The sequence below is a fragment of the Schistocerca piceifrons genome, chromosome 1, assembly GCF_021461385.2.
Source record: "Schistocerca piceifrons isolate TAMUIC-IGC-003096 chromosome 1, iqSchPice1.1, whole genome shotgun sequence".
NCBI classification, from domain to species: Eukaryota; Metazoa; Arthropoda; class Insecta; order Orthoptera; family Acrididae; genus Schistocerca; species Schistocerca piceifrons.
Genome location: NC_060138.1, coordinates 1,141,259,059 through 1,141,284,692, shown reverse-complemented (window position 1 = coordinate 1,141,284,692; position 25,634 = coordinate 1,141,259,059). Strand labels below are relative to the sequence as shown.

Genomic DNA, 25,634 nt, shown 5'->3' with positions numbered 1-25,634 from the left:
AACTTCCTTATTCCAAATCAGGTGTTTTATTGTTTGGTAGAAATTGCCTCCCTTCTGTAACCTCCGATTAATTTCATTAGTTATTCTTCCATCCCTAGATATTTCACTCCCTAAATAAGTGAAACTTTCTACCACTCTGAGGGGTTCTCCATTCGAGGTAATATTTCCGTTGATCCCTTTCTCTCTTCCAAATACCATTACTTTTATCTTTATTTATTTTTAATCCATACCTGTTCATTATTTCATTCCACACATCAAGCTGAAACTGTACATCTACCTCTTTATCACCCCATATTACCATATCATCTGCTAAAATCATCTTTTTGTCTTTTTCTTTTGCTACATCTTTAACTACCCTATTCATTCCCTCCATCACAACATTAAAAAGTGCAGGAGATAGAATACTTCCTTGCGTCAGTCCATGTCTTATTTCGAAGTATTCCGAGTTCCCAAAGATGTTCCAATTCTACAATTGTGTTTTCTGTACATTGTCTTTATAACATTAATGTATCCATCTTCTATATCTATCTTCTTCATTTCCTCCCAGAGTCTTTCCCTGTCAACTGAGTCATATGCCTTTTCTATGTCTATAAAAACCATTATCACCCTTTTGTTATACTCCCAACTTTTCTCCATCAGTCGACGGATAGAAAATATCAGGTCGATCGTGCTTTTTCCTTTCCTAAACCCATGCTGTTCTTCACTCAGCTACTTTTCTATCTTTTCACTTATTCGATTTAGTAAAATTTTTCAAAAATCTTGGCTGTATGATTCATAAGGGTTATTCCTCTGTAGTTTTTACAAAGTCTTTTATTGCCTTTCTTGAAGATGGGAACGATGTCTCCTGTTCTCCAATCGTCAGGTATTGCACTCTTTCTACACACGCTTGATAGTACTCTATACAGCCACTGCATTCCCACTGGACCTGCTGCTCTTATGTCTACTGATATTTCATCAGGTGCTGGGGCTTTCCCCCCATTCATCTTCTTCACAGCTTTTTCCATTTCTTCCCATATAATTTGTCCTAATTCTGCTTCCCAACTTCTCTCAATTTCTCCATTATTTGTTGTTTCCTCATGTACCCGCTCCTCAGTGTTTAACAGCTTCTTAAAATGTTCTTTCCAGAGATCTTTTATATTCCCTGGATCTTCAATCATGGTACCATCCTCTGTTTCCATCTTTACTGGTACTTCAGAAGCCTTCCTTTTATTTTTCATCATTTTATAGAACATTTTCTTATTGCTCTTCACATCTTCAAGTTTTTTTTGTAAACTCTTCCCATGCCTTTTTCTTTGCCGTTTCCACTATTTCTTTGCACTACTACTTTTCCACTATATATCTTTTATGGTCTTGCGTCATTTTTAGTTTTCCACTACTTTCTCCATGCTCCATTTTTTCTTCTAACTGCTTGGATTGTGGTATCATCCCACCAACTTGTCTGTCTTATTTTTTCCTTTCCACATGTTCTGCCACATACTTTTTGCTGTTCCAACTAAAGTGTCTTTGAATAAACTCCATTCTTTTTCTACATCACAGATAACTTCTTCGGAAATTTTTGTGTGATTAATTCTCTCTACTTCTCAGCACATTCACTCTCCTTGAGTTTCCAATCCTGTATCCTCATCACTTTCTTCTGTTTTCTATTTTTCACACACGGATTCATTTTCCAATGTCCCATCAATAATCTATGGTCTCCATCTGCACTCACACTTGGAATTACCTTCACATTTGTTACTTTCTCTCCCAATTCCCTATCTACTAGAATATAATCAATTACACTCTTGGTTCTTCCATCCCAACTGTATCTGGTGATAACATAACTTTCTCTCTTCATAAACCAGATGTTTGCTATTTTCATTCGATTCCTCTGGCACAAATCCAGGAGTCTTTCCCCTTCTTCATTTCTGCCTCCATATCGAAAACATCCCAAAACTTGCTCAAATCCCTTTCTGTCTTTGCCTACCTCTGCATTAAAATCTTCCGTCACTATATTAGCACTCTCTATATGGTTTTCTAACACATTTTCAAAGTCCATCTTCTCTTCTTCGCTACATACTTTAAGTGCATAAATCTGTATTACTTTTAGTGTTTCTTTTTGGAATCTCAGGTTTAAAATTATGATCCTGTCTGATATATATCTTATATTTTCAATACAGATTTGTACGTTCTTATTCACCATCACTGCCACACCATTTCTTCCAGACTTGTTATTCCCACTCCAGTACAGTTTTCCTCCTACTCTCAAATTCTTCTCACTTTTTCCCTTCCACTTTGTTTCACGTAATCCCGATATATCTAACTTCCTCTCTTTTAGTACATCTGTCATTTCTTCCATTTTTCCATTTAGGGTTAATATATTAAGGGTGCCAATATTTAGATTATTTTTTAGTCCAGTTGGTTTCATCATCTTGTACTGATGAATATCATCAGGTCTCCCATCATTCGCACAAGTACTTGAAGAAGCAGTGGGGTCAAATCCTGAGTGGTTCGTTCCGAGGCTTGTCTGTGTTTTGAAAGCAATATATGAAGACTTTCCTACTGGCTTGCTAGGCCTAACGCAAGAAAGGAGTTTCTGTTGGGATTGTCTCCCTTAGCCTTTGGAGTTTCTCCTCCACCACAAGGCAGTGGTCCCCTTCTCATTTAATCCCCAGAAAGGAGGGTTGCCTCATCTGCCAGCTACACCATTCCGAAGTCTTCCTTTTCCGCTGTCGCTGCCATTAAGGTCTTCACCCATAACCTTGGGCATAGGTTCCGTGTTATACCCCACGGGATTGGGTCCCTGCCTGAACTCAGCCATCCTAGCACTCTGGCCTATTGAAGTGTAGGATGCCCACCCCCGCGAGGTGGACGCGCCAGACAGGAATTACCCCAAGCAGATACCCTTTGATGACTTCTTGAAGTTTGCATTCAACCAAGCCTACAGATACTGTCAGATCGAAACCATCCCGACAACCCTTTTGTAATGCAGAACTGACCACTAAATGTCACAAGAGGCACACCCACCAGTATAAAAGGAGGTGGAGTGTATTGTGTTGTCCATGAAGAAGCAGTAACAGCAGAGTGGGTTCATCAGGAGGGCTCAGGAACTTCAAATGTTGACTCGTCATTGGATGTTACCTGAGTAACAAATTCATCATGTACATTTCAACCCTTCTGAAGCTGCTCAAGCCTGCTGTTGGTGATGTGATTGTGAAGCAGAATTGTGAATGGAGAACCACAGCTAAACCAAGAGCAGGCAGACCTCCTGTGCTGGTGGAGTACGTCTGTAGAAAACTGCACAAAACCAGGGGAGGAAATCATCCGAGTTCCAAAATGCTACTGGCAGTTCAGCTAGTACAATGACTGTGTGCAGAGAGTTAAAAAGAATGCAGTACAATGTCTGAGCAGTTCCTCATGTCCCACACATTTCTGCAGTCAATGAAAAGCCATCCTTGAGATGGTGTAAAAATCAATGCCACTGGACAGCGGATGAAGTACGAAGTTGGTGATGGTGTTATGGCACGGAGGCGTTTTTGTAGTTAGGTTGCGATCCAATTGCTGCACTTAAAAAAGGTGCTAAATGTGGAAGAATGTGAACATGTTTTACAGCACTGCACACTGTGTACAGTAGAGGAACCGTTCAGTGATGACGAGTGTTTGTATCATTATGACAATGCACTCTGCCATAAAGCAGCGTCTGTGAGGCAATTGTTTCTGGACAATAGCTTTCCTGAAATGGACTGGCCTGCTGCCCAATGGAGCACCTTAGGGGTGAGTCAGAACATCGATTTCACTCAATAACCCAGTGTCCAACATCATTACCTTCTCTGGTTTCAGTTCTTGAGGCTGCTAGTCCCTCACAGATATATCAGTGAAAAGTGTTCTCAGCAGAATTCAAGCTGTCAAAGATTATGGGTGGACTTACTCCATATTAATCTCCACTAATGGTGTCTGGATACTTTGATTAGTTAGTGTATTGGGAGCTATGGAAAATACAAAAGTCATCAACACAACAGCACAGAGATAAGCATCATTCCAATGTAGGTCACTAGTCCACTGATGGTGATAAGGAAGAGAGTAACACTTAGCACAGACTGAGGGACGCTGTCCTCTTGACCCCATAGGCAACTGTGTGACACACTGACTAACTCAATCAATCAGAGAGAGAAAAACTGATAAATAAAAACTGGTAGGGAGCCTCAAAAGCCTCATTATAGAGGTGAATAAAATGTGATGTCAATGAGTGGCGTCGTATGCTTTATACAAGTTAAAAAGACTGCAACAAGATGTTGGCATTTAGAGAAAGCTTGTCTGATTTCTGTTTCCAAGCCAAGCAGATGCTGGTTGTGGATTATCCCTCCCAAAAACCAAACTGATGGAGAGAAAAGGGCCTGTGATCTGAGAACCAAGCATTATCGTTGGGCTACCATCCTTTGAAGTAGCTTGCAGAGCCCATTTGCTACATTTATCGGTCAGTACCTGTTGAAGAACATTGCTTTCTTGTCTAACATGAAGTTCTCTCTCCATTGCACACAGAAAAAACTGTCTAGCCAAGTACTGCTGACCACCATGAGTACATTGAGCTTGTGAGTTGGATCACCTGATTACGTTATCAATCTTATCGGGGCCTGGGGTCATATCTTGAGATGAGGGAAGAGCTTGATGTAGTTAACAGTCAATGAAACATTTATTACACAATTTAGTGTTACACAGAGTAATATACAGGAGCATGTCTTCAAGCTGTCTTACATGTCCAAAAGATAGTTGGGTAAGAAGAGAATGCTAACACAATTCCAAAGTGGGTAGTGAAGTGTTCATCAAGAACATCTGCATTTTTTGTCATCAATCTAATGAATAGTTTGAAGAGGCCCACCATTCACGACTTCCTCTTCATCACAAGTAGCACTTGCACGCTATGTCCTCAATTATTTGTTGGATTTATTCCAATCTCAAGTCTTCCTATACAGTTTTTTGCCCCCTACAGTTCTCTTCAGTACCACTTAAGTTAACACATGTCCTATCATCCTGTACCTTCTTGTCAGTGTTTTCCATAAATGCTTTTCCACAGTCCACAATTCAATTCACTACCATACAATGCTGTGCTCCAAACATACATTCACAGAAACTTCTTCCTCAAATTTAAGTCCACGTTTGATACTAACAGACTTTTTTTGGATAGGAATGACTTCTTCATTTGAGCTAGTCTGCTATTCATGCCCTCCTTGCTTCATCTGTCATGGGTTATTTTGCTTCAAAGTAACATAATTCCTTAATTTCGACTACTTTGTGATCAGCAACTTTGATGTTAAGTTTCTCATTATTCTTTTACTGCTACTTATCGTTCTTTCATTTATCTTCGATTTACTTTCAATCCATATTCTGTATTCATTAGGTTGTTCATTCCCACTCATTAGATTGTTCATTCCCTTCAACAGATCCTGTAATTTTTGTTCACTTCCACTGAGGATAGCAATGCCATCAGCAAATCTTATCATTGATATAATTTCACCCGAATTTTAATCCCACTCTTGGACCTACCTTTTATTTCGTCATTGCTTCTTTGATGTACAGATTTAACAGTAGGCCGAAAGACCTCATCCCTGTCTTACCTCCTCTTTAATCCAAGCTGTTGATTCTCGGTCTTAAAATCTTGTTGTTCCTTCTTGGTTCTTGTACATACTGGATAATACCCATCTTTCCACATAGCTTACTCTTATTTTGCCTCAGAATTTCTAACATGTTGTACCATTTTACACTGTCTAACACATTTTCCAGATCGACAAATCCTATGAATATGTGTCTACTTATCTTCAGTCTGGCTTCAGTTATAAAGTGCAATGTCAACACTGCATCTCTGTTGCCTTTACTGTTCGTAAAGCCAAACTGATCATCTAACAGATCCTCAATTTTCTTTTCCATTCTTCTGTGTATTATTCTTGTCAGCAACTTGGATGCATGGGCTGTTATGCTGATTGTATGATGGGTCTTGTACTTATCTGCACTTGCTATCTTCAAGATTTCATGAACGATATTTTCTGAAAGTCTGATGGTACATTTCCAGTCTCAGATTTCCACACAACGACTTGAATTGTTACTTGGATGCCACTTTCCCCAATTATCTTAGAAATTCCGATGAAATGTCATCAAACCCTTCTGCCTTGTTTCATACAAAGTCTTCCACAGTTCTTTTAAATTCTGGTTTTACATTGGATCTAGTGTCTCTCTCCCACATTAACTTCAACTTCTTATGACAACTCCTCCCCCTCATAGTGGCTTTCAATGTTCACTTGCCATCTATACGCTCTCTCCTTTTCATTTAAAGGATGATCTGGCTTTTTTTTTTTTTTTTTTTATTATGCTGGGCTAGTCCTTCTAACGCCGATTTATTTTTTGATTTCTTCACATTTTTTTCTGCAGCCATTTCACTGTGGCTTCCCTGCACTTTCCATTTATTTCATTTCTAGGTCATCTATATTGTTCTATTCCTTCCTTTCCCTGAACATTTTTGCACTTAATCAGTTGAAGTATTTCTTCTGTTACCAAAAGTTTCTTTGCCATTACCTTCCAAGTATCTATGTTTGTCTATACAACATCTGAGATTGCACTTCATTATGTTATGAGTGTGTAGGTGAGTTATTCATACACCTAGGGCTGGCACCCAAGGGAGGAAAATTTGCTTTTGTGGCTGAGGACTAGACGTGCAGCCCCAGGGCCAAGTGCGAGTCACATCCGGTACTGGCCAGCCAGGTGCAGAGAGTAGTAGTTACCAGAAATGGATGAATCCCAAAGCTAGGAATTCGGGTTGCACTAGCTCATATGGTCTTTGTGCAGGAGAAAATGCTCCAAAAATGAGCAGATAGTCAGACAAGCTGAAAGCTGGCTTTTTTTACAGCTCTTTGAGATTCAACAATAACTCACAGTGAAATATTAATGCAAATCTGGATACATATGCAAACTCAGAAAAATGAGGTGCATCCAGTGACATGACAATATTTTCAATATATTCTAAACTACACAAATCAATATTTCACTGTGTATAAACATTTTCACAATGAAACTCTGAATTAATGACTTTTAAATGTTACATGTGGTTTCAACATACAATATCTCAGATGATAGACTTGCACAACAACTACCATCTCTGAAAGCTATGTATCTGTATATTTTATTTATTTATTTACAACATCTTGCACATCTTTTTGATTATGCAAATGCTTGTCAGAATATAATATATTCCATATTTACACAACAAATGAATGCAGCATGAATACCTCATATTTTGTCATACTTTTGTATTTGTTTAATTAACAGTTTACTATTTTGCCAGTAACTTTATTCAAATTCGATTGCAATTGCTATTAAAAACTCTGTTAATCGAAAAGTGATCAATCACATGTTAGCTGACACCACAGTTGAAAAAGTAAAAGATACTTCCACCAAGAAGGCATATATAAATGTTAAAAAAAATTAATGACAATTCATTTGCACTTAGCATGATTACACAAGAATACTATCTTATTTATTTATGAACAAACCTCTATTTGTAATTATTGTGAATGATCTAAATGTGACCAAATATTTACAACATTTCTTTATTTATAAAGGGTGATTTTTTTATTAAAAAAAAAAAAATTTTTATCGCTGCACATAACAACCTGTAGCCATGATCCTGCAGTCAAATAGTCTATGCATTGGCTAGAATTGCAAGTAAACAAAATACACATAAATACAAAATAAAAGTTAGCTGAATAATTTAATAATCAAGACTCTGTTCTAACGCCTGCAATTGATGTAGACAATAGAGAAATATGTTGAAGAATGTTTATTCATGAAAGGACATCTCACATAAACAGGAAGTGGTGCTATGATATTCAGTTAGAAAACAGGCAGGGGAGGGGGGAGTTATCAAATGCAGTAAAGTTACGTTGAGAATGTTAGAAGAATGGTAGAAAAATTTCCAAACTAAATAATCAAGGGCACTGAAGACTAAACCCATTTTGTGCTTACAGTACATGAAATATTCACCAGCTCACTGCAGTTCAGAGTTCAACAAGAGTATTCACAAATCAGGCCTACCACACATGATACAAAGAATAGTAACTCATACTCTGTCCTCAGTTCCATAATAGAAATGGAAAAAATTAGACCTGCACTCAGGCAAATTCAGATCTCTTGTGAGTTAGAGTACTGTGAAAAGTTAATCTTATACTGGCTGTTCACCGCCCAGTACCAGTCACCTACATGACTGTTTCATATGCCTTACCATAGGCAGGTCTTGAAAAGTCCCAGTCTTCACTTAATTCCTGTCACATACTGCTACTGTCTGCTTTTCCATTGGCTGAAGGCTGTACTCACAAAAAATACATCATTCTTAAGCTATACAGACATGGACTAAACTAACAAGTTACGAGAACAAGGACTAGTAGCCACGCAAGTCCCGGGGGCTGGCTCGAAGACCATTTAGGGCTACTAAATGGCGTTGCATTTATTTAGTCAGATGCTACAAATCGCTGTCTGCTACAGTAGTTTCTTACAGATGCATGGAGACACACCTGACATCAACACTGCATTGAATCCTGCCCACTAGGTCCTCCAGCAATGTAATAGATGTTTCATACACAAGACCCTTCTGATTCCCCCACAGTTACTCGTTTGGAGATGGATCGGGTGATCATGGTGATGATGCTACTGGCTCACCACAACCAATCCAGCAGCTCGTAAAGATTGCCTGCAGATGTTCCTTCACATGTCTGCTGAAATGCACAGGGGTTCCATCATGATGAAATCGAATGCAACAGCAAATAGGCATGGGAACATCATTCTGCAGGTCTGGCAGACTCTCCTACAGAAATAAGAGATACACGCAACCATCAAGTCGGTGTGGGAGAACATAAAGCCCAATTAAACAGTCTCCGACGATGCCAGCCCATACGTTAAGGGTAAATTTGCGTTGTGAGGCGTGCATACGTATAGACATGTGGGTACTCATTCACCCACGTATGCAGGTTGTGAATGTTTATCACATCCTTCAGTGAGAATGCAGCCGTATCTGTGAAGAGGAGACACACTGTGATGCTATAGTCTGTCGCAGATTCCTTCGACACAATCACGCAAATCCCATGTGCTTGTTGTAATCCCTCAGTTGCAATGCCTGACACATTGGAAATGAAATGGATGCAGTTCTTCATTGTGTACAACATGCTAGGTGGAGGGTTGAGGGACATCAGTGGCGCAGGATACACTTCCTGTGCTTGTTGCAGCATAATCTGCACCCTTCCGAGCCTTACACCACAACTGCCCACATTTTTCTTTGGCGACCAGCACCCAGCTTATGCACATGGAATGAGCATTACAGGGTGGCAAATAAAGTATGACATGGCACCTTTCTATCAGGATATTTTGCATGACAATCTCACGGGTTCTTGTCCACTGCAGTTGCCCAGCCATAAATCAAATGCTTCTCAGCCATTTTGTTGTATGTGTAGTCAGCCATGTTATCCCAAATGCTTCCACAGCATGAATGGCAATGGTGTCTGTGCACTCCACTCGCGTTGTTTGTGGCCCCCGTTCTTATGCAATTACTGATCCTTGCTGTATCCCCAATGTGGTCTGTCAATTGGTAAGTTTTTTTTAATCACCCTATGTGTCATCGTAACTTGTTAGTTTAGTCCATGTCTGTATAGCTTAAGAATGATGTATTTTTTGTGAGCACAGCCTTCAGCCAATGGAAAAGCAGACAGTAGCAGTATGCGACAGGAATAAAGTGAAGATTGGGACTTTTCAAGACCTGCCTATGGTAAGGCATATGAAACAGTCATGTAGGTGACTGGTTCTGGGCGGTGAACAGCCTGTATAAGATTAACTTTTCACAGTACTCTAACTCACAAGAGATCTGAATCTGCCTGAGAGCAGGTCTAACTTTTTCCATATCTATTATGCAACTGAGGACAGAGTATGAGTTACTATTCTTTGTATCATGTGTGGTAGGCCTAATTTGTGAATACTCTTGTTGAACTCTGAACTGCAGTGAGCTGGTGAATATTTCATGTACCGTAAGCACAAAATGGGTTTAGTCATCAGTGCCCTTGATTATTTAGTTTGGAAATTTTTCTACCATTCTTCTAACATTCTCAACGTAACTTTACTGCATTTGATAACTCCCCCCCCCCCCTCCCCTGCCTGTTTTCTAACTGAATATCATAGCACCACTTCCTGTTTATGTGAGATGTCCTTTCTTGAATAAACATTCTTCAACATAATTCTCTATTGTCTACATCAATTGCAGACATTAGAACAGATTCTTGATTATTAAATTATTCAGCTAACTTTTATTTTGTATTTATGTGTATTTTGTTTACTTGCAATTCTAGCCAATGCATAGACTATTTGACTGCAGGATCATGGCTACAGGTTATTATTTGCAGTGAATTACCCACGAGGCATGAAAGCAGACGTGTGCGGTTCAACCCTATGATTACATTGAGCTATTTTTAAGGGGGGGGGGGGGGGGGTAGGACATCAAACGGGCCGACTTTGAGCAGGAGAGGTACCACAGAACATTTTATTTTCTACTGTCTATACTTTTACAAATAAATTCATAAAACATTGTCAGCATGACCAGGAAGGATTCAGGATTCACACTCATAGCAGTGGAAGTGCAAAAACAAAACAAAATAATTTTTTTTTTAGATATGAAAGTATATTTTTTCACTTACTGTTGGCTGCTGCATTTGTTGCTATAGGTACATTTTTCTTCACAAGTAAGAGAGATTCTTTGACAAATTTTGCACAGCATACAAACCATACTGACAGGTGTATGAAACTCTAGAATTTTCCAAATCTATTAAAAACGGTGGTAAAAATTGAGATAATTAACTACAAAATTTGATTTTTGCCAAACAAAGTTTAAAATGTAACAGCTCATTCATTTTTTCATAAATAGATTCTCGAGTTCAGACACCTGTAAGTAGGTTTGTATGCTGTGCAAAATTCATTGAACAGTCTCTCTTACTTATGACGGAAAGTGTACCTATAGCAACAAATGCAGCCAATAGTAAGTGAAAAAATGATGAAATTTCACATTTAAAAAAATTATTTTGTTATGTTTTTGAACTTCCACTGCTGCGAGTGTGAATCCTGAATCCTCCCTGGTCATGCTGACAAAGTTTTATGAATTTACTTGTAAAAGTATAGACAGTGGAAATTAAAATGTCCTGTGGTGCCTCTCCTGCTCCAAGTCGGCCCGTTTGATGCCCTACCCCCCTTAAACAGAGTCATACACAGCTAGTACCTAAAGCAATAGTAACCACAGGTAAAGACGCAACTGGCTTGCTTGTATAGGATGCTGTTTAGAAGACCAACTGAGCAGCATTAATGTCAGGTAATGTTGCAACTTTTTAGAGAAGTCCTCTCCTCTCTAACAGAACTGCCAGTTGAGGTATTCCTTATCCCAGAAGCCACATCTTTAGTGAACTTCAATCAAATATTCCTCAGTGCTTCAGTCTTTTACTTTATACCACACTGGTTCTTCCATATGATTCTTTTAAACTTCAGTCTACTGTTCTTAATTATTAAATTGTGATCTGATTCTATATTTTTCCCTGAGTCTGCATCTGCTCTGTATGCCTTAAAATCCAATATTTGCTTTTGGAATCTGCCTGACTATAATGTATTCCAGCTGGAATATTCCCATGTAGCTCCTCTTGTGATTATCAGAATATTCACTATTACTATCTCAAATTTATTGCAGAATTCAATTAGTCTTTATCCTTTCTTATTCCAGCTACCACGCTCATATTCTCCCTTAGCCTTTTGTCCTACTCCTATCCCCACCAACAACATTCCAGTGTCGACGATGACTGGATTTTCCATCTCCCTTTACATACTGAATTACCTGTTCAAAATCTTCATATGCAGGGTGCAGCAACAAATCTGATGATTTTAACTGTTATCAGGAGTGACTGATTGGCATTATTTACTTGAAATACATATGAACACACAGTAAACATAAAATCATTTATTTTTCAAACTGAAAAAACTAAAAAAGCCTATTTTCCAAAAATAACATCTTTTAGATGCACTCCATCCCTCCATATGCACTCAGCAAGTCTTCTGCTGACATTGCCCATTACTGTTGCAACATTTCCACAGGAATTTATGGGATTTCCACTGAGTTCCACATTTCAACACCTGAATTGTGTGTGGTGCTTCCGAACTAAACATTTGTGATTTAAAGTAGCCCCTGAGAGATATATATATATATACACACACACACACACACACACACACACACACACACACACACACACACACACACACACACTTATCAGGAAAGAGGGAAGGAGAGGGAAAGACGAAAGGATGTGGGTTTTAAGGGAGAGGGTAAGGAGTCAATCCAATCCCGGGAGCGGAAAGACTTGTGTCTGTATATGTGTGGATGGATATGTGTGTGTGTGCGCGAGTGTATACCCGTCCTTTTTTCCCCCTAAGGTAAATCTTTCCGCTCCCGGGATTGGAATGACTCTTTACCCTCTCCCTTAAAACCCACATCCTTTCGTCTTTCCCTCTCCTTCCCTCTTTCCTGATGAGGCAACAGTTTGTTGCGAAAGCTTGAATTTTGTGTGTATGTTTGTGTTTGTTTGGGTGTCTGTCGACCTGCCAGCACTTTCATTTGGTAAGTCACATCATCTTTGTTTTTAGCTATATTTTTCCTACATGGAAAATTAAAATCACAAACCGAAAGGTCAGGGGATGTGCCTAGCCCTGTATGGAGATAACATGACAGGGAAACAGATTTCTTAGATAGAATTTCATGTAATGTGATTGGTAGCTCCACACAAGAACATGTGTTTATTCACAGTCAGATGAGCAATTGCACTTGCTAAGAAGTCCTTCAAAATGTGAACACAGTGTTCCTGTGTCAAAGTTACAGTCGTTTCCCTCTCATCTTCAGAGTACTACATGCCAATAATTGCAAAAGATGTCGCACACCACACAGTACCTTTCAAGCTGTGGAGGGTTTCTCATGGATTTCTTGCAGGTCTGTGTTAGACCAGTAATGGAAACTTTACTTGTTAACATATCCTGACAAATGGAAATGGGCTGCTTCACTTATCAGGATGTTAACATGGTTTTGTTTTCCATTTCTCCACTGCAAAAATGTCTGGCAAAATTGAAGTCTGTTTCCATAATCCTGCTCCTGTAGTGCACGAACAATTTGAATCCTGTAGACATGGAAATGAAGGTCTTTCTGTAAGATCCATTGAATGCTGCAGTTTGAAAACATGAGTGCCAGAAAAAGAGGACACACAGAGTAGCAAGGACTCTGTTCAATGGCCTCCCTCACTGTCACTAATTCTCAGACATACACATTGTTTTTCCACTACCACTCCTCCCACCTCTCTCATTTACTGTTCAACCAGGTCTTGATGACCTATTACGAAGAACCTTGAACTCTTCAAAATTCACATTGAGCAATCAGGTATCTGTTACTGTTTTTATAAAATATCTTTACAGCATGAAGACATTGTGTTCTGGTCCACTGCTCCATTGTAACTAACAATGTTTTACGGTTTTTTACCAGGTGGTGATAGCATTGTTTTCCTCACTCCCGCAAAACCAACACAAGCAATGTTGCCAAACTGCCCAACTCACTGTCGCAGTCTGTACTTTCTTCATATCTCCTTCATCTGCTTGTAAAATTGGCGTATATACCTGAACTACTGCTATTGGTGTTGCTGGCGTTGGTTTGCTGTTGATTCTGGTGGCAACAACCTTATCACTGAAGAGCTCACAATAACTACTTCTTTGCCCTATCTTCCTATTCATTATGAATCCTACTTCTGTCATGCCATCGTCTGCTGCTTTTGATATTATCCTACGTTAATGTGACCAGAAATTGTTATCTTCTTTCCACTTCACTTTACTGGCCCCTTTGTATCTAGATTCAGCCTTAGCATTTCCCTTTTTCTAGTTTTCCTAGCACATTCAAACTTCTGACATTTGATGCACCAACTCTTAGAATGTTAGCATTTCATTGGTTATTTATTTCTCATGGTCACTTACTGTTTGATACTCCCCTCCTGGAGATCTGAACGGGTGGTTTTTATCTTTCCACTGGCAAAAGATTCTGGGTATCATGACAATTTTTTCAATTGCAGGCCACATGTCCTATGGATACACATTGTGTCTCTTTAATGCAGTGGTTTCCATTGCTTTCTACATCCCCATACTGTTAATCATTGCTGATTCTTCTGCCTTTCCCATCCCAGGGAAAGAGTGCCTTGGACCACTGTCCAGTCCTCCACCCTTTTTGAAAAGGCCATTGGCAGAATGAGGGTGTCTTCTTGCGCCTGTAGTTTTTGGCCACCATTTCCGACCATTAAGCACTGGCTAGGTCCAAAACCAAGACTAAGGATGTTTTGATTACTGTTCAAAGACACTGCAACTAGGCCAACAGCATTAAGCACTGGTAGAAATACAGGAAGATTAAGGAAAGGCAAACCTACGTTTCTAGCATTTGTAGACTTAGAGAAAGCTTTTGACAATGTTGACTGGAATACTCTCTTTCAAATTCTACAGGTGGCAGGGGTAAAATACAGGGAAAGAAAGGCTATTTACAATTTGTATAGGAACCTGATGGCAGTTATAAAAGTCGAGGGGCATGAAAGGGAAGCAGTGGTTGGGAAGGGAATGAGACAGGGTTGTAGCCTCTCCCCGATGTTATTCAATCTGTATTTTGAGCAAGCAGTAAAGGAAACAAAAGAAAAATTTGGAGTAGGTATTAACATCCAGGGAGAAAAAATAAAAACTTTGAGGTTCGCCGATGACATTGTAATTCTGTCAGAGACAGCAAAGGACTTGGAAGAGCAGTTGAACGGAATGGACAGTGTCTTGAAAAGAGGATGTAAGATGAACATCAACAAAAGCAAAACAAGGATAATGGAATGTAGTCGAATTAAGTCGGGTGATGCTGAGGGAATTAGATTAGGAAATGAGACACTTAAAGTAGTAAAGGAGTTTTGCTATTTGGGGAGCAAAGTAACTGATGATGGTCAAAGTAGAGAGGATATAAAATGTAGACTGGCAATGGCAAGGACAGCGTTTCTGAAGGAAAGAAATTTGTTAACATCGAGTATAGATTTAAGTGTCAGAAAGTCGTTTCTCAAAGTATTTGTATGGAGTGTAGCCATGTATGGAAGTGAAACATGGACAATAAATAGTTTGGACAAGAAGAGAATAGAAGCCTTCGAAATGTGGTGCTACAGAAGAATGTTGAAGATTAGGTGGGTAGATCGTGTAAACTAATGAAGAGGTATTGAATAGGATTTGGGAGAAGAGAAGTTGTGGCACAACTCGACTAGAAGAAGGGATCAGTTGGTAGGACATGTCCTGAGGCATCAAGGGATCACAAATTTAGCATTGGAGGGCAGCGTGGAGGGTAAAAATCGTAGAGGGAGACCAAGAGATGAATACACTAAGCAGATTCAGAAGGATGTAGGTTGCAGTAGGTACTGGGAGATGAAGAAGCTTGCACAGGATAGAGTAGCATGGAGAGCTGCATCAAACCAGTCTCAGGACTGAAGACCACCACCACAACAACAACAACAACAACAACAAGAAATACAATAAATGAGGGGACCAAGAACAATTTATCTTAGTGGCCCAGTACACTGTGGAGCTCGCTCCACAGCAGAAATGAAGAGGTATACATTCAGAAGGAGGAGACGTATCCCTATCAGCATTCCTTCTTACTCTGTTTAATTTCATGTGTGTCTTTGCACAGAGCCACATAAAAATGTTAGTGTGGTCTGTGAAGGCACAACTGGAGATGTTACAGGGCCCTTCGATAGTCCCAAATAGCTGTTGCATTATCTTTGTTCCACTATTGTACCAACCGTAGAAGAGGAGACAGAATGTCCAGCACTGCACGTGATCATAGCAGAAATGTGTTAAACAACCTCATCCATACAACCTGACAAAGGGGATGCAGATGAGGTTAGTGCTTTGGGGAGCCCAATGTGGAAATTGGTCCCTCAGGTGGTCATAAGGAGTGACAGATCACAAGAAAAAAGTGGTCATATCACAATTATCATTGCATAGCAACAACCACTGTAGGGAAACTATGAGATTAGTGAAAGAGATCATAAAATACAAAGGCAAAAGGTGCTGTGGGTGGCACTAAAAGCGTGTACTGTCTTTGAGAAGAGACAGATGAGTATCGGAACAAGTTGTCAACCAGACAGCCCTACAAGATGACATGGTACTTCCCCATGGGGAGGCATTTGTATGTTCAAATCCCCAAGTAGCAAACAGAGGGAGAAAAAGCAGTTGTCAGATTGAGGTACTTAATTTCCCTGTCTGCAGGTAAATAGATGCTGCAAATGGTGACTTATGGACTCACTGCTATTGCTTCCAATGTTGTATGGAGGGGAATCCACTCAGTGACGACCTCTGTGCGAACTAATATGCTGACCACTCCTGATGCTAGTTCAGTTCCAACAGATGGTGCAGTAACCTGGAAGAGTTGGAAATGGGTCATCAGTGAAATTTGTTTCTTGGAGAGCAAACACAGACTGCAGAACAGGAGGACATTTGTTGCCGCAGTTTTGGCATGTAACCGTAATATTCATTGCAGTTTCATTGAGTTATCAGGTAAAGTTCATCCTAGTTATATGTATAGGTTACCTAGTTACATGTACAGGTTACCATCTGCAACCAGAGGGGATAGAACAGCTTCAGCAAACTAAGCCTGTGGGGACATCTGGCACCTCTGGTGTCACCAGCATAGCCTTCTACTGGGATTTCTTCTTTTTCTTCTTAACTTCTTTAGAGTGCTGGTAATTTTGCAAGTTCCTATTCTCAATGAGGATAGGAACAGAAAAGGAGAAGACAGTCCTGCAACTCACAGTTCACAGCTCCTACAGCCATCTGTCGATGTCTGGTCAATAGCCTGTAGATTTCCAGAGATGCTGACACGTCGTATGTAGTTTTGTTTGAAATGTGAAACTAAAGTTTTTTTATTATGGTTTATGCTGGCACAGTGACAAAACCTGCCAAATGACTGCATTTTTCGCAATTTGCATACACAGTTCACATTTGTGATAGCTGTGCTCATTACCAACATGATAACAAGACACCTTTATTAAGGACACCGATAAATGGAGCTTCATCCACATAAATATGTGGAAGATAAGATACAATGTGCCTAGAGTTATTCACTGTGACACAAATTTCGGAGGTAGCATGAAAAGACTATTTTTATGGATGACCTTGTTTAACATATGAACCCCCACAAATCTGTTCTACTTGTTGATGATACCAGTTAGTTTCCTGTTCCATGGATCATTTGAACAATAAATCATAATGACATGGAATGAATCATTTTATATTTGCATCACAAATGCCTACATGCTGATCATTTAAAAGTAGTTCCTTTTTTTAAAAAAAAAAAATAATGATACCCACAAGCGAGTTTCTAATTCCTACCCACCACCTTTTGCACATTATTATAACAAATTCTTTTATAGAATAGAAGGAGTTGTCAAGGAGAACCTTTTTCAGTGTGTTATCAAATTTTACTTTGCTGTCTGTGAGACTGAATTAGCGATCAAAAGATTTAGTTGCAATACTGAGAGATTTAACAACAGGATACTTCAGTATCCCTGAAAAAAATGCATGGAGTTAGTGATGCATTACATGTTTCAGATAAGACAGGATGTATTATATGAGGGAAAATCTTTAGTACTCTATTGGTAACACAATCAAATGTGTTTTTATTTTTCAAACAGTATATAATTTTTTTAATTTTAGAAGCAGAAATTGGTGATACATTCATTTGATTGGATTTTAAGAGAGCTGCTTTTCCAACATACACTCTTGACTTTTCTCTGTAACTGTTTGTCTATATATTTTCTAGCCCATTTAATAAACTATTATCAAACATATCTACTACCAGTGACTGATCATTTACAGCACTTTCTTAATAGTGATGTTATCCTGTTCTGAGTCTGGTCATCCTGTCTCATTTCACTATATTCAATATTGCCATAAATCTCTCGTCAGAATCACAGATTTCTGACATTACCTGCATGTCCTCAATCTTTTATTACCTTTCCTTACCAATTTTTAGCAGTTTTTGTACAGTGAAACGAATGCAGGACATCTATTTTTTCATTCCAGATCATCTTAAGTGTTCTTAAGAAGGAGAATCAGTACAGTAAGGCACTATCTTGTTTGTTCTAACTGTCATACCAGACAGAGCACTCGTTACTAGATATACAGTTATTTTCTTGCTTTGAGATTTATTAAAAAAAAAAAAAAAAAAATCAATTAGACTCCTATTGTCTTCACCCACCAGTCTTGCAATGTTAATTACTGGGATCAAATTATGGTATCTAAATAAGGTTACCAGATCATTTTCTTTCTTATAAGAATCCTTTAGAAAATCTGCAATGAAACCACCACAGACTTAACTGCTTGCTGCTGTCAGAATAAGGAATCCAAAAGTCTTGAACAGTTCAAGATTTCCCAGTGAGTATCTATATACAGTTCCAACTACATGATAACTGTAGTATTAGTTCACAAACACATATCTCTATGTGCTGAACACTACAGAATCTACTTGTTGCAATGTTCTTACCATCTGCACACAACATAACATGTTTTCAGTTAGGCCTAACAAAAGAAAACCATGTCGAGACTTTCACGGTAATTCCACACAAATTGGCAAATGTGGAGTGGAAAGTGGGGGGGGGGGGGGGGGGGGGAATTAATTGAGATTTTTCTTTTGTCCACCACACGAGTGTCTAGATTATCACCCTACCCGAAAAGTATCTACTGCAGCATCACATTAAATACCACAGCAGAAGAAATAATATTGCTCCAGTCAGTTTTTAAGGAAAAAAGGCATTCCTCAGAAAGCACTGTTTTCATTCTGTACAAAAACTTCTAAACATCCAAAAAAAGTAATTTTTGTTCAAAAGTAGATCAAACAACCAAACTTGGAATTTAAGAATGTTTAAATATATTTCTTTTTACTACATCTGATGTTATTCTGATCTGTTCAATACGACTTCAACAACCACCACAACAATACAAAAAGACCTATACGAAAATATATGAACAGGTAATTGCAAGGGCAAAGCTGCTCAGAAATGGTAACATAATAAGAAGCTAGGCAAAAAATCAAAATTTCTGTGGGATATTGTAAATAATTAAGCAGGCTGATGAGATCAATACTGGCAAAAAATACCTACCAAATTACACAAATGATTACTTTATAAATGCTTCCTAAAAATTTTGCTTAGATCTCATCAATCAAGATAAACTTACATTTTGTGCACTAGCATATAGCATTAGGTTAGCTCCTAGCAATGAGCATTAAGTAGTAAAGGTGATTAAAAGCCTCAAATGCAAAATGTCAGCTGGTGTAGATGATGTTCCAGTGTCACTTATAATCCATTCTACTTCACAAATTGCAGAGCCCTTGGCTCACGTTGTTAATTTATCATTCACTGAGGGTGTGTTCCCCAAAAGATTAAAAATATCAAAAGTGATACCTTTCTTCAAGTGTGTTAATAGCCATAAAGGTGAAAATTACTAATCCACTTCACTCTTCTTGGTATTCTCTAAAGTAATTGAGAGATTAATGAAACAATGACTCGCCAACTACTTACACGACTACAGCTTACTGAATAACAACCAGCAAGACTTTTGAATACATGGTTTCGGATAAGAACGATAGTGTTGTCAGAGGTAATTAACATATTTCTAAAGCTTGTGCACATTCAGAGCTCGCATAGAGATAAGATTGTTCCAACAAATATCGCAAATAGGTTGTCATATGTCAAATGGGACACTGAAGTGAAATTTATCAGCGATTTCATACCGCTCTTATATTTCGTTCCATTTATGTGTCAATTATAACGTACACCATACTAATTACTGTTTAATACGCCATTTCACTAATCTGTTACGAGATTCGGTCTTCCCCGCTAGATTATATCTACAGTTAACATGATACTAGTGACCACACTGTTGTGAGATAGTACACATACATCAGACTGACAATTAAAAACTTTTTGTACAGAGTTATGATGTAATGATAAAATACACAAGAAGAACGCAAACGCACACTCACCTCACCAAACCTTTATTCAAGGGTATTTGTCAAAATATTTACGTCTCAGCATTTGCGCACTGACATATTATTTTACACAGTGGGTTTAAAGTTTCACTATACAACGCGTGACAGATAAATAAATCAAGGCTATCACATTCGTGAAATTTACCCTCCTCCCCAGTGTCATGTTCTACGAGCTGGAGCCAGGCACCACAACCCTACCAGTCAAATTCGAGTCCCACTGCCCACTCTGTCATAACAAAGGCAATTCAAGGATATTATGTATTTTTTAAAATATTTGGGTTTTGAATGTTTACAATTTAACCAGGGATATTGTGTATAGTAAGTTGAAAAACTAAGTTTCTGCTCTTTATTGTTTCTTGCACTTTAACGAGAAGGAAATTATTCTTTGAGTGTCTTTCTCAGTAAATTAATGGTTCAGGTAAAAATGTATCATCATAGACTACGGAAAATAATAGAGGCGGTGAGCGATTTTCAGGGACTTCTAGAAAATCTTTAGATTCTCGCTAATGATCTATTAGATGTTTTAATACAGAACTGTTTTGTTTTCCTCCTAGATTAAAAGTCCACCGCATTTCCTAGCACAATGTGAGAGTGGAGGTTGGTAGCACACTGTATGCGACAGTCTTTTGTTTTGATTACAAGTTTTTGTTTACGAACTTTGGAGCTAGCGTTATGTGGTGGGATGTTTGATGAAAGCAGTTAGCAGTTAATGTTTAGAAGTACTTAGACAGGCAACAATTATATTATCTGTGCAACATATACTATTCCATGAAACCTTCAGATTAAATAGTTTTAACGCTGGCAGCAAGTTAAAGCACATTTCAATGCCCTGTTGTGTATATGACAGCGTGGTTTAGTCGAGACTATAGCTTACATGGACCATGGATGTTTCAGTGGGTGACGTTGTTATTCCAGGTGACAATTTTGCAGGTCTTCCATCTCCGCCGGGTAAAACTCAATCTGTAATAGGACCAGGGCTTAGGTTAGAAACTGATAAAGTGATTGTGTCACGGTGTGGAATAATCAGGCAAAAAGGTGCCAACACATATTTTGTCGATGGTTATCATCAGAAACGCTACATACCAGCCAAGGGAGAAACAGTTGTTGGAACAATAACTAATAAGTCTGGTGACATATTCAAAGTTGACATCGGTGCCAGCGAACAAGCTTCTCTGTCCTATCTTGCCTTCGAGGGGGCGACGAAGAAGAACCGACCAAATGTTCAAGTTGGAGACATCGTATTTGCCAAATTGATATTGCCAAGTAAGGATATGGAACCAGAACTGGTTTGTGTTGATTCCCATGGAAAGAAGGGCAAGCTTGGCCCTGTACCAGAAGGTGGATTCGTATTCAGCTGTAGTTTAAATCTTATACGGAAAATACTTCGCAAAAACTGTCCATTGCTGCGTATCCTAGGGACCAGTATACCACACGAGATAGCTGTTGGAATGAATGGAAGAATATGGGTCAAAGCATCCACTGTGAAGGAAACTGTTGCCGTTGGTAACGCTATTTTAGCAGCAGAATATACGGACAACGACGAAATTAAAGATATGTGCCAAAGTATTTTTGGAAAGCTGTCTAGGGAATAGTAAATAATCTCTTGTGACTATGTCAAATGTTCAACTTCGTATCTTTACCTTGTAATTTGTTTTAAATGTGTCATTACCTTCTGTTTGTATTGCCTGTTAAAATCAGTAAAGTGATGATGGTATTTTGAAACTAGAACTCTGTTTTGCAACTTATTTTTAAGGAGTTTTCAGGAAGCCACATTCTGAAACTTGAGCCAGAAGCCTCAGTGCACTTCCCAGTGTCTGGTGATTTTTGCTACTGTAAATTCTCATACTTGACCTACATTGTTTTGGAATTATAGTGAAACAGATTTCTCTGGCTCCTGGTATTTCGAGCTGTCTGTATGGAAGGGGGTTTTACATGACTTGTTTATATATTCTTTACCAAATTCTGAAAAAAAAGAAAATCCTCCCATTTCAGGACTACCCTCCTGACTGAGTACAAAACAGATTCCATAATTCTGGAACACATTGATTTGTTACATACATTTATAGTTAAAACACACTACACTCTGACATTTCCTATTAACTGCAACAGCCTCTCTATGAGAAACTGGTGTTAGAAAAGTTTCCTGTTTGTTTCCATAATAAAGGTAGCATATAACTGCTATTTGGTCCAGTGATGGGTAGAGTGAAATAGTATCTTCCAACAAAATCATGGTTGTGGTGACAGACTGATTTGTAGCAGAGCCTGAGGTCTAGGTTACATTGGGATGTCAGTATGGTTGTGTTGGGGAAGCCAATGACTGTAAGTGTGAAATAAAGATTGTGTTAACAGTATGATCTGTAGTACAACATGTTGTCTATGTTAGAAGTCACATTTAACACACTTTGTCATATTTTAAGAATTCACAAGGTTAAGTCACAAAAACCATATTAAATAATGGTCAGGTCTATGCATTTTTGTGTGTATTTAATACATACATTGTCCATAAACTATGAAAAATATGCAAGGGTTCACTGCAGAACTTTTACTGGTAACAGCTAGTTGCTTTTCAGCACAAGATATCATCCAGACTGCTTTAATGTAGGACGAGAAGTTCTTTGCACCAATGTTAGGCTGATGTTGATAAGATCTCAAAATGGCACTAAGATATGCGACATCTACATCTACATGGATACTCTGCAAATCATATTTAAGTGCTTGGCAGAGGGTTCATCAAACCACCTTCACAATTCTCTATTATTCCAATCTTGTATAGCGAGCGGAAAGAATGAACACCTGCATCTTTCCGTACAAACTCTGATTTCCCTTATTTTATCGTGGTGGTCATTCCGCCGTATGTAGGTCAGTGTCAACAAAATATTTTCGCATTCGGAGGAGAAAGTTGGTGATTGTAATTTCGTGAGGAGATTCTGTCGCAACGAAAAACGCCTTTCTTTTAATGATTTCCAGCCCAAATCCTGTATCATTTCTGTGACACTCTCCCCCATATTTTGCGATAATACAAAACATGCTGCCTTTCTTTAAACTTTTTTTATGTACTCTGTCAGTCCTACCTGGTAAGGATCCCGCACCGTGCAGCAGTATTCTAAAAGAGGACAGACAAGCTTAGTGTAGGCAGTCTCCTTAGTAGGTCTGTTACATTTTCTAAGTGTCCTGCCAATAAAATGCAGCCTTTGGTTAGCCTTCCCCACAACATTTTCAGTATGTTCTTTCCAATTTAAGTTGTTCATAATTGTAATACCTAGACATTTAGTTGAATTTACGGCTTTTAGATTAGACTGATTTATCTTGTAACCGAAGTTTAACGAGTTCCTTTTAGTACTCATGTGGACGACCACACACTTTTTGTTATTTAGGGTCAACTGCCACTTTTTGCACCATTCAGATATTTTTTCTAAATTGTTTTGCAGTTTGTTTTGATCTTCTGATGACTTTATTAGTCGATAAACGACAGCGTCATCTGCAAACAACTGGAGACAGTTGCTCAGATTGTCTCCCAAATTGTTTATATAGATAAGGAACAGCAAAGGGCCTATAACACTACCTTGGGGAACACCTGAAATCACTACTGTTTTACTCGATGACTTTCCGTCAATTACTACCAACTGTGACCTCTCTGACCGGAAATCGTAAATCCAGTCACATAACTGAGACGATATTCCATATGCATGCAATTTTACTACGAGCCGCTTGTGTGTTACAGTGTGAAAAGCCTTCCGGGAATCCAGGAATACGGAATCGATCTGAAATCCCTTGTCAATAGCACTCAGCACTTCATGTGAATAAAGAGCTAGTTGTGTTTCACAGGAACGATGTTTTCTAAACCCATGTTGACTATGTGTCAATAGACCGTTTCCTTCGAGGTAATTCAACTTGAATTAAATGTACAGAAATTTGAAACTGAACATTTCACAAATCATATGACTTCAATTTATCAATGAGTGTCAGCCCCTATTATAGCACACAAAATCCTAAACACCACAATCCTGGAAATCCCACTATGACTGGTTGTTGTGCCCCTGCTGAAAGAATTTTGGCTGTCACTGACCGACACATCTAACCAATTACCCTAATCTATACTCCCACATTGGAGACACCAACCACTTTCTTCACTGACTCTCCACCATCTACACCCCTTTACCTCCTGGATCCCTACTCATCACTATTGATGCCACCTCCCTATATGCCAACATCCCTCATTCCCATGGTCTTATCACTACTGAACACCACCTTTCCCAGCGTCCTTCAGACTCCAAATCCATTACCTCATTCCTCATACACCTTAATAACTTTATCCTAACCCAAAACTAGTTCTACTTTGAAGAGGAGGTATACGAAAATATCTCCACATAGTTGTGGGCAACAGCGTGGTACCCTCCTATGCCTACCTGTTAATGGGCCATCTAGGGACCTTCCTACCCTTCCAAGATGCCAAACCTCTAGTGTGGTTAAGATTCATTGATGATATCTTCATGACCTGGACTCAGGGCCAAGAGACTCTTACCTTCATTCCTTCACAACCTCAACATCTCTCCCATCCACTGCCTCCGTTAGCTGAGTGGTCAACGTGATAGAATGTCAATCCTAAGGGCCCAGGTTCGATTCCTGGGGTGGTCGGAGATGTTCTCTGCTCAGGGACTGGGTGTTGTGTTGTCCTAATCATTATCATTTCATCCTCATCGACGTGCAAGTCGTGAAAGTGGTGCCAAATCGAAAGACTTGCACCCGGCGAATGGTCTACCCGAGGAGGGGGGGGGGGGGGGCCCTAATCACAAGACATTTACCTTCCTAGGCGGTGACCTCTTGCTCTCTGATGGCTCCATCCACACTTCTGTCCACTTTAAACCCACATGCCACCGACAGCACCTGCAGTTTGACAGCTGTCATCCCTTTCACACCAAAAAAATCCCTCCTGTACAGCCTGACCACCCAGGGACAGCATATCTGCAATGAGAAGAACTCCCTTCCTCAGTATGCTGAGGGTCACACCAAGGCCTTCACAGACGGACACTATCCACGAGACGTAGTCTGCAGACGGATCTCCTGTGCCATTTCCCCTTATACCCCCAATCATCCCACCACCACCCCAAGAACCAACCACAAATGAATGCCGTCTTTGTCACCCAGTACCACCCCGGACTGGAACAACTGAACCACATCCTTCACCAGGGCTTTGATTACCTATCATGATGTCCTGAAATGGGACACATCCTTCCTGAGATCCTTCCCACCCCTCCTGAAGTTGTGTTCTGTCACACACCCAACCTCCACAACACCCTAGTCCATCCCTATGCCACTCCCAATCCCAACTCCTTGCCACAAGGATCATGTCCATGTGGAAGACCCAGGTGCAAAGCTTGCCCAGTCCAACCACACAGCACTTCCTATTCCAGTCCTGTCACAGGTTTATCCTACCTCATCAGGGACACGGCCACCTATGAAAGCAGCCACATCATTTACCAGCTCTGCTGCAGTCATTGCACAGCTTCTT

The 25,634-nt window shown here is 39.3% G+C and overlaps 3 protein-coding genes across 3 annotated transcripts in view; 1 reads left to right on the top strand and 2 right to left on the bottom strand.

The window, feature by feature from the left end:
• LOC124780818 (sorting nexin-29) overlaps positions 1-20,291 on the bottom strand; it is a 182,118-nt gene extending 161,827 nt beyond the window's left edge. Inside the window, 1 exon segment of the mRNA XM_047253810.1 lies at positions 20,271-20,291. The gene's annotated coding sequence lies outside the window, so the exon portion shown is untranslated.
• LOC124778468 (craniofacial development protein 2-like) lies at positions 1,574-2,335 on the bottom strand. Its single transcript, XM_047253646.1, has one exon. It carries the CDS (start codon positions 2,333-2,335, stop codon positions 1,574-1,576), a length of 762 nt encoding a protein of 253 aa, XP_047109602.1.
• Positions 20,292-20,772: 481 nt separating the features above from the next.
• On the top strand, positions 20,773-21,850 carry LOC124801157 (exosome complex component RRP40-like). The gene has a single exon (XM_047263053.1). It carries the CDS (start codon positions 21,007-21,009, stop codon positions 21,715-21,717), a length of 711 nt encoding a protein of 236 aa, XP_047119009.1. The 5' UTR covers positions 20,773-21,006; the 3' UTR covers positions 21,718-21,850.
• Positions 21,851-25,634: the final 3,784 nt, after the last annotated feature.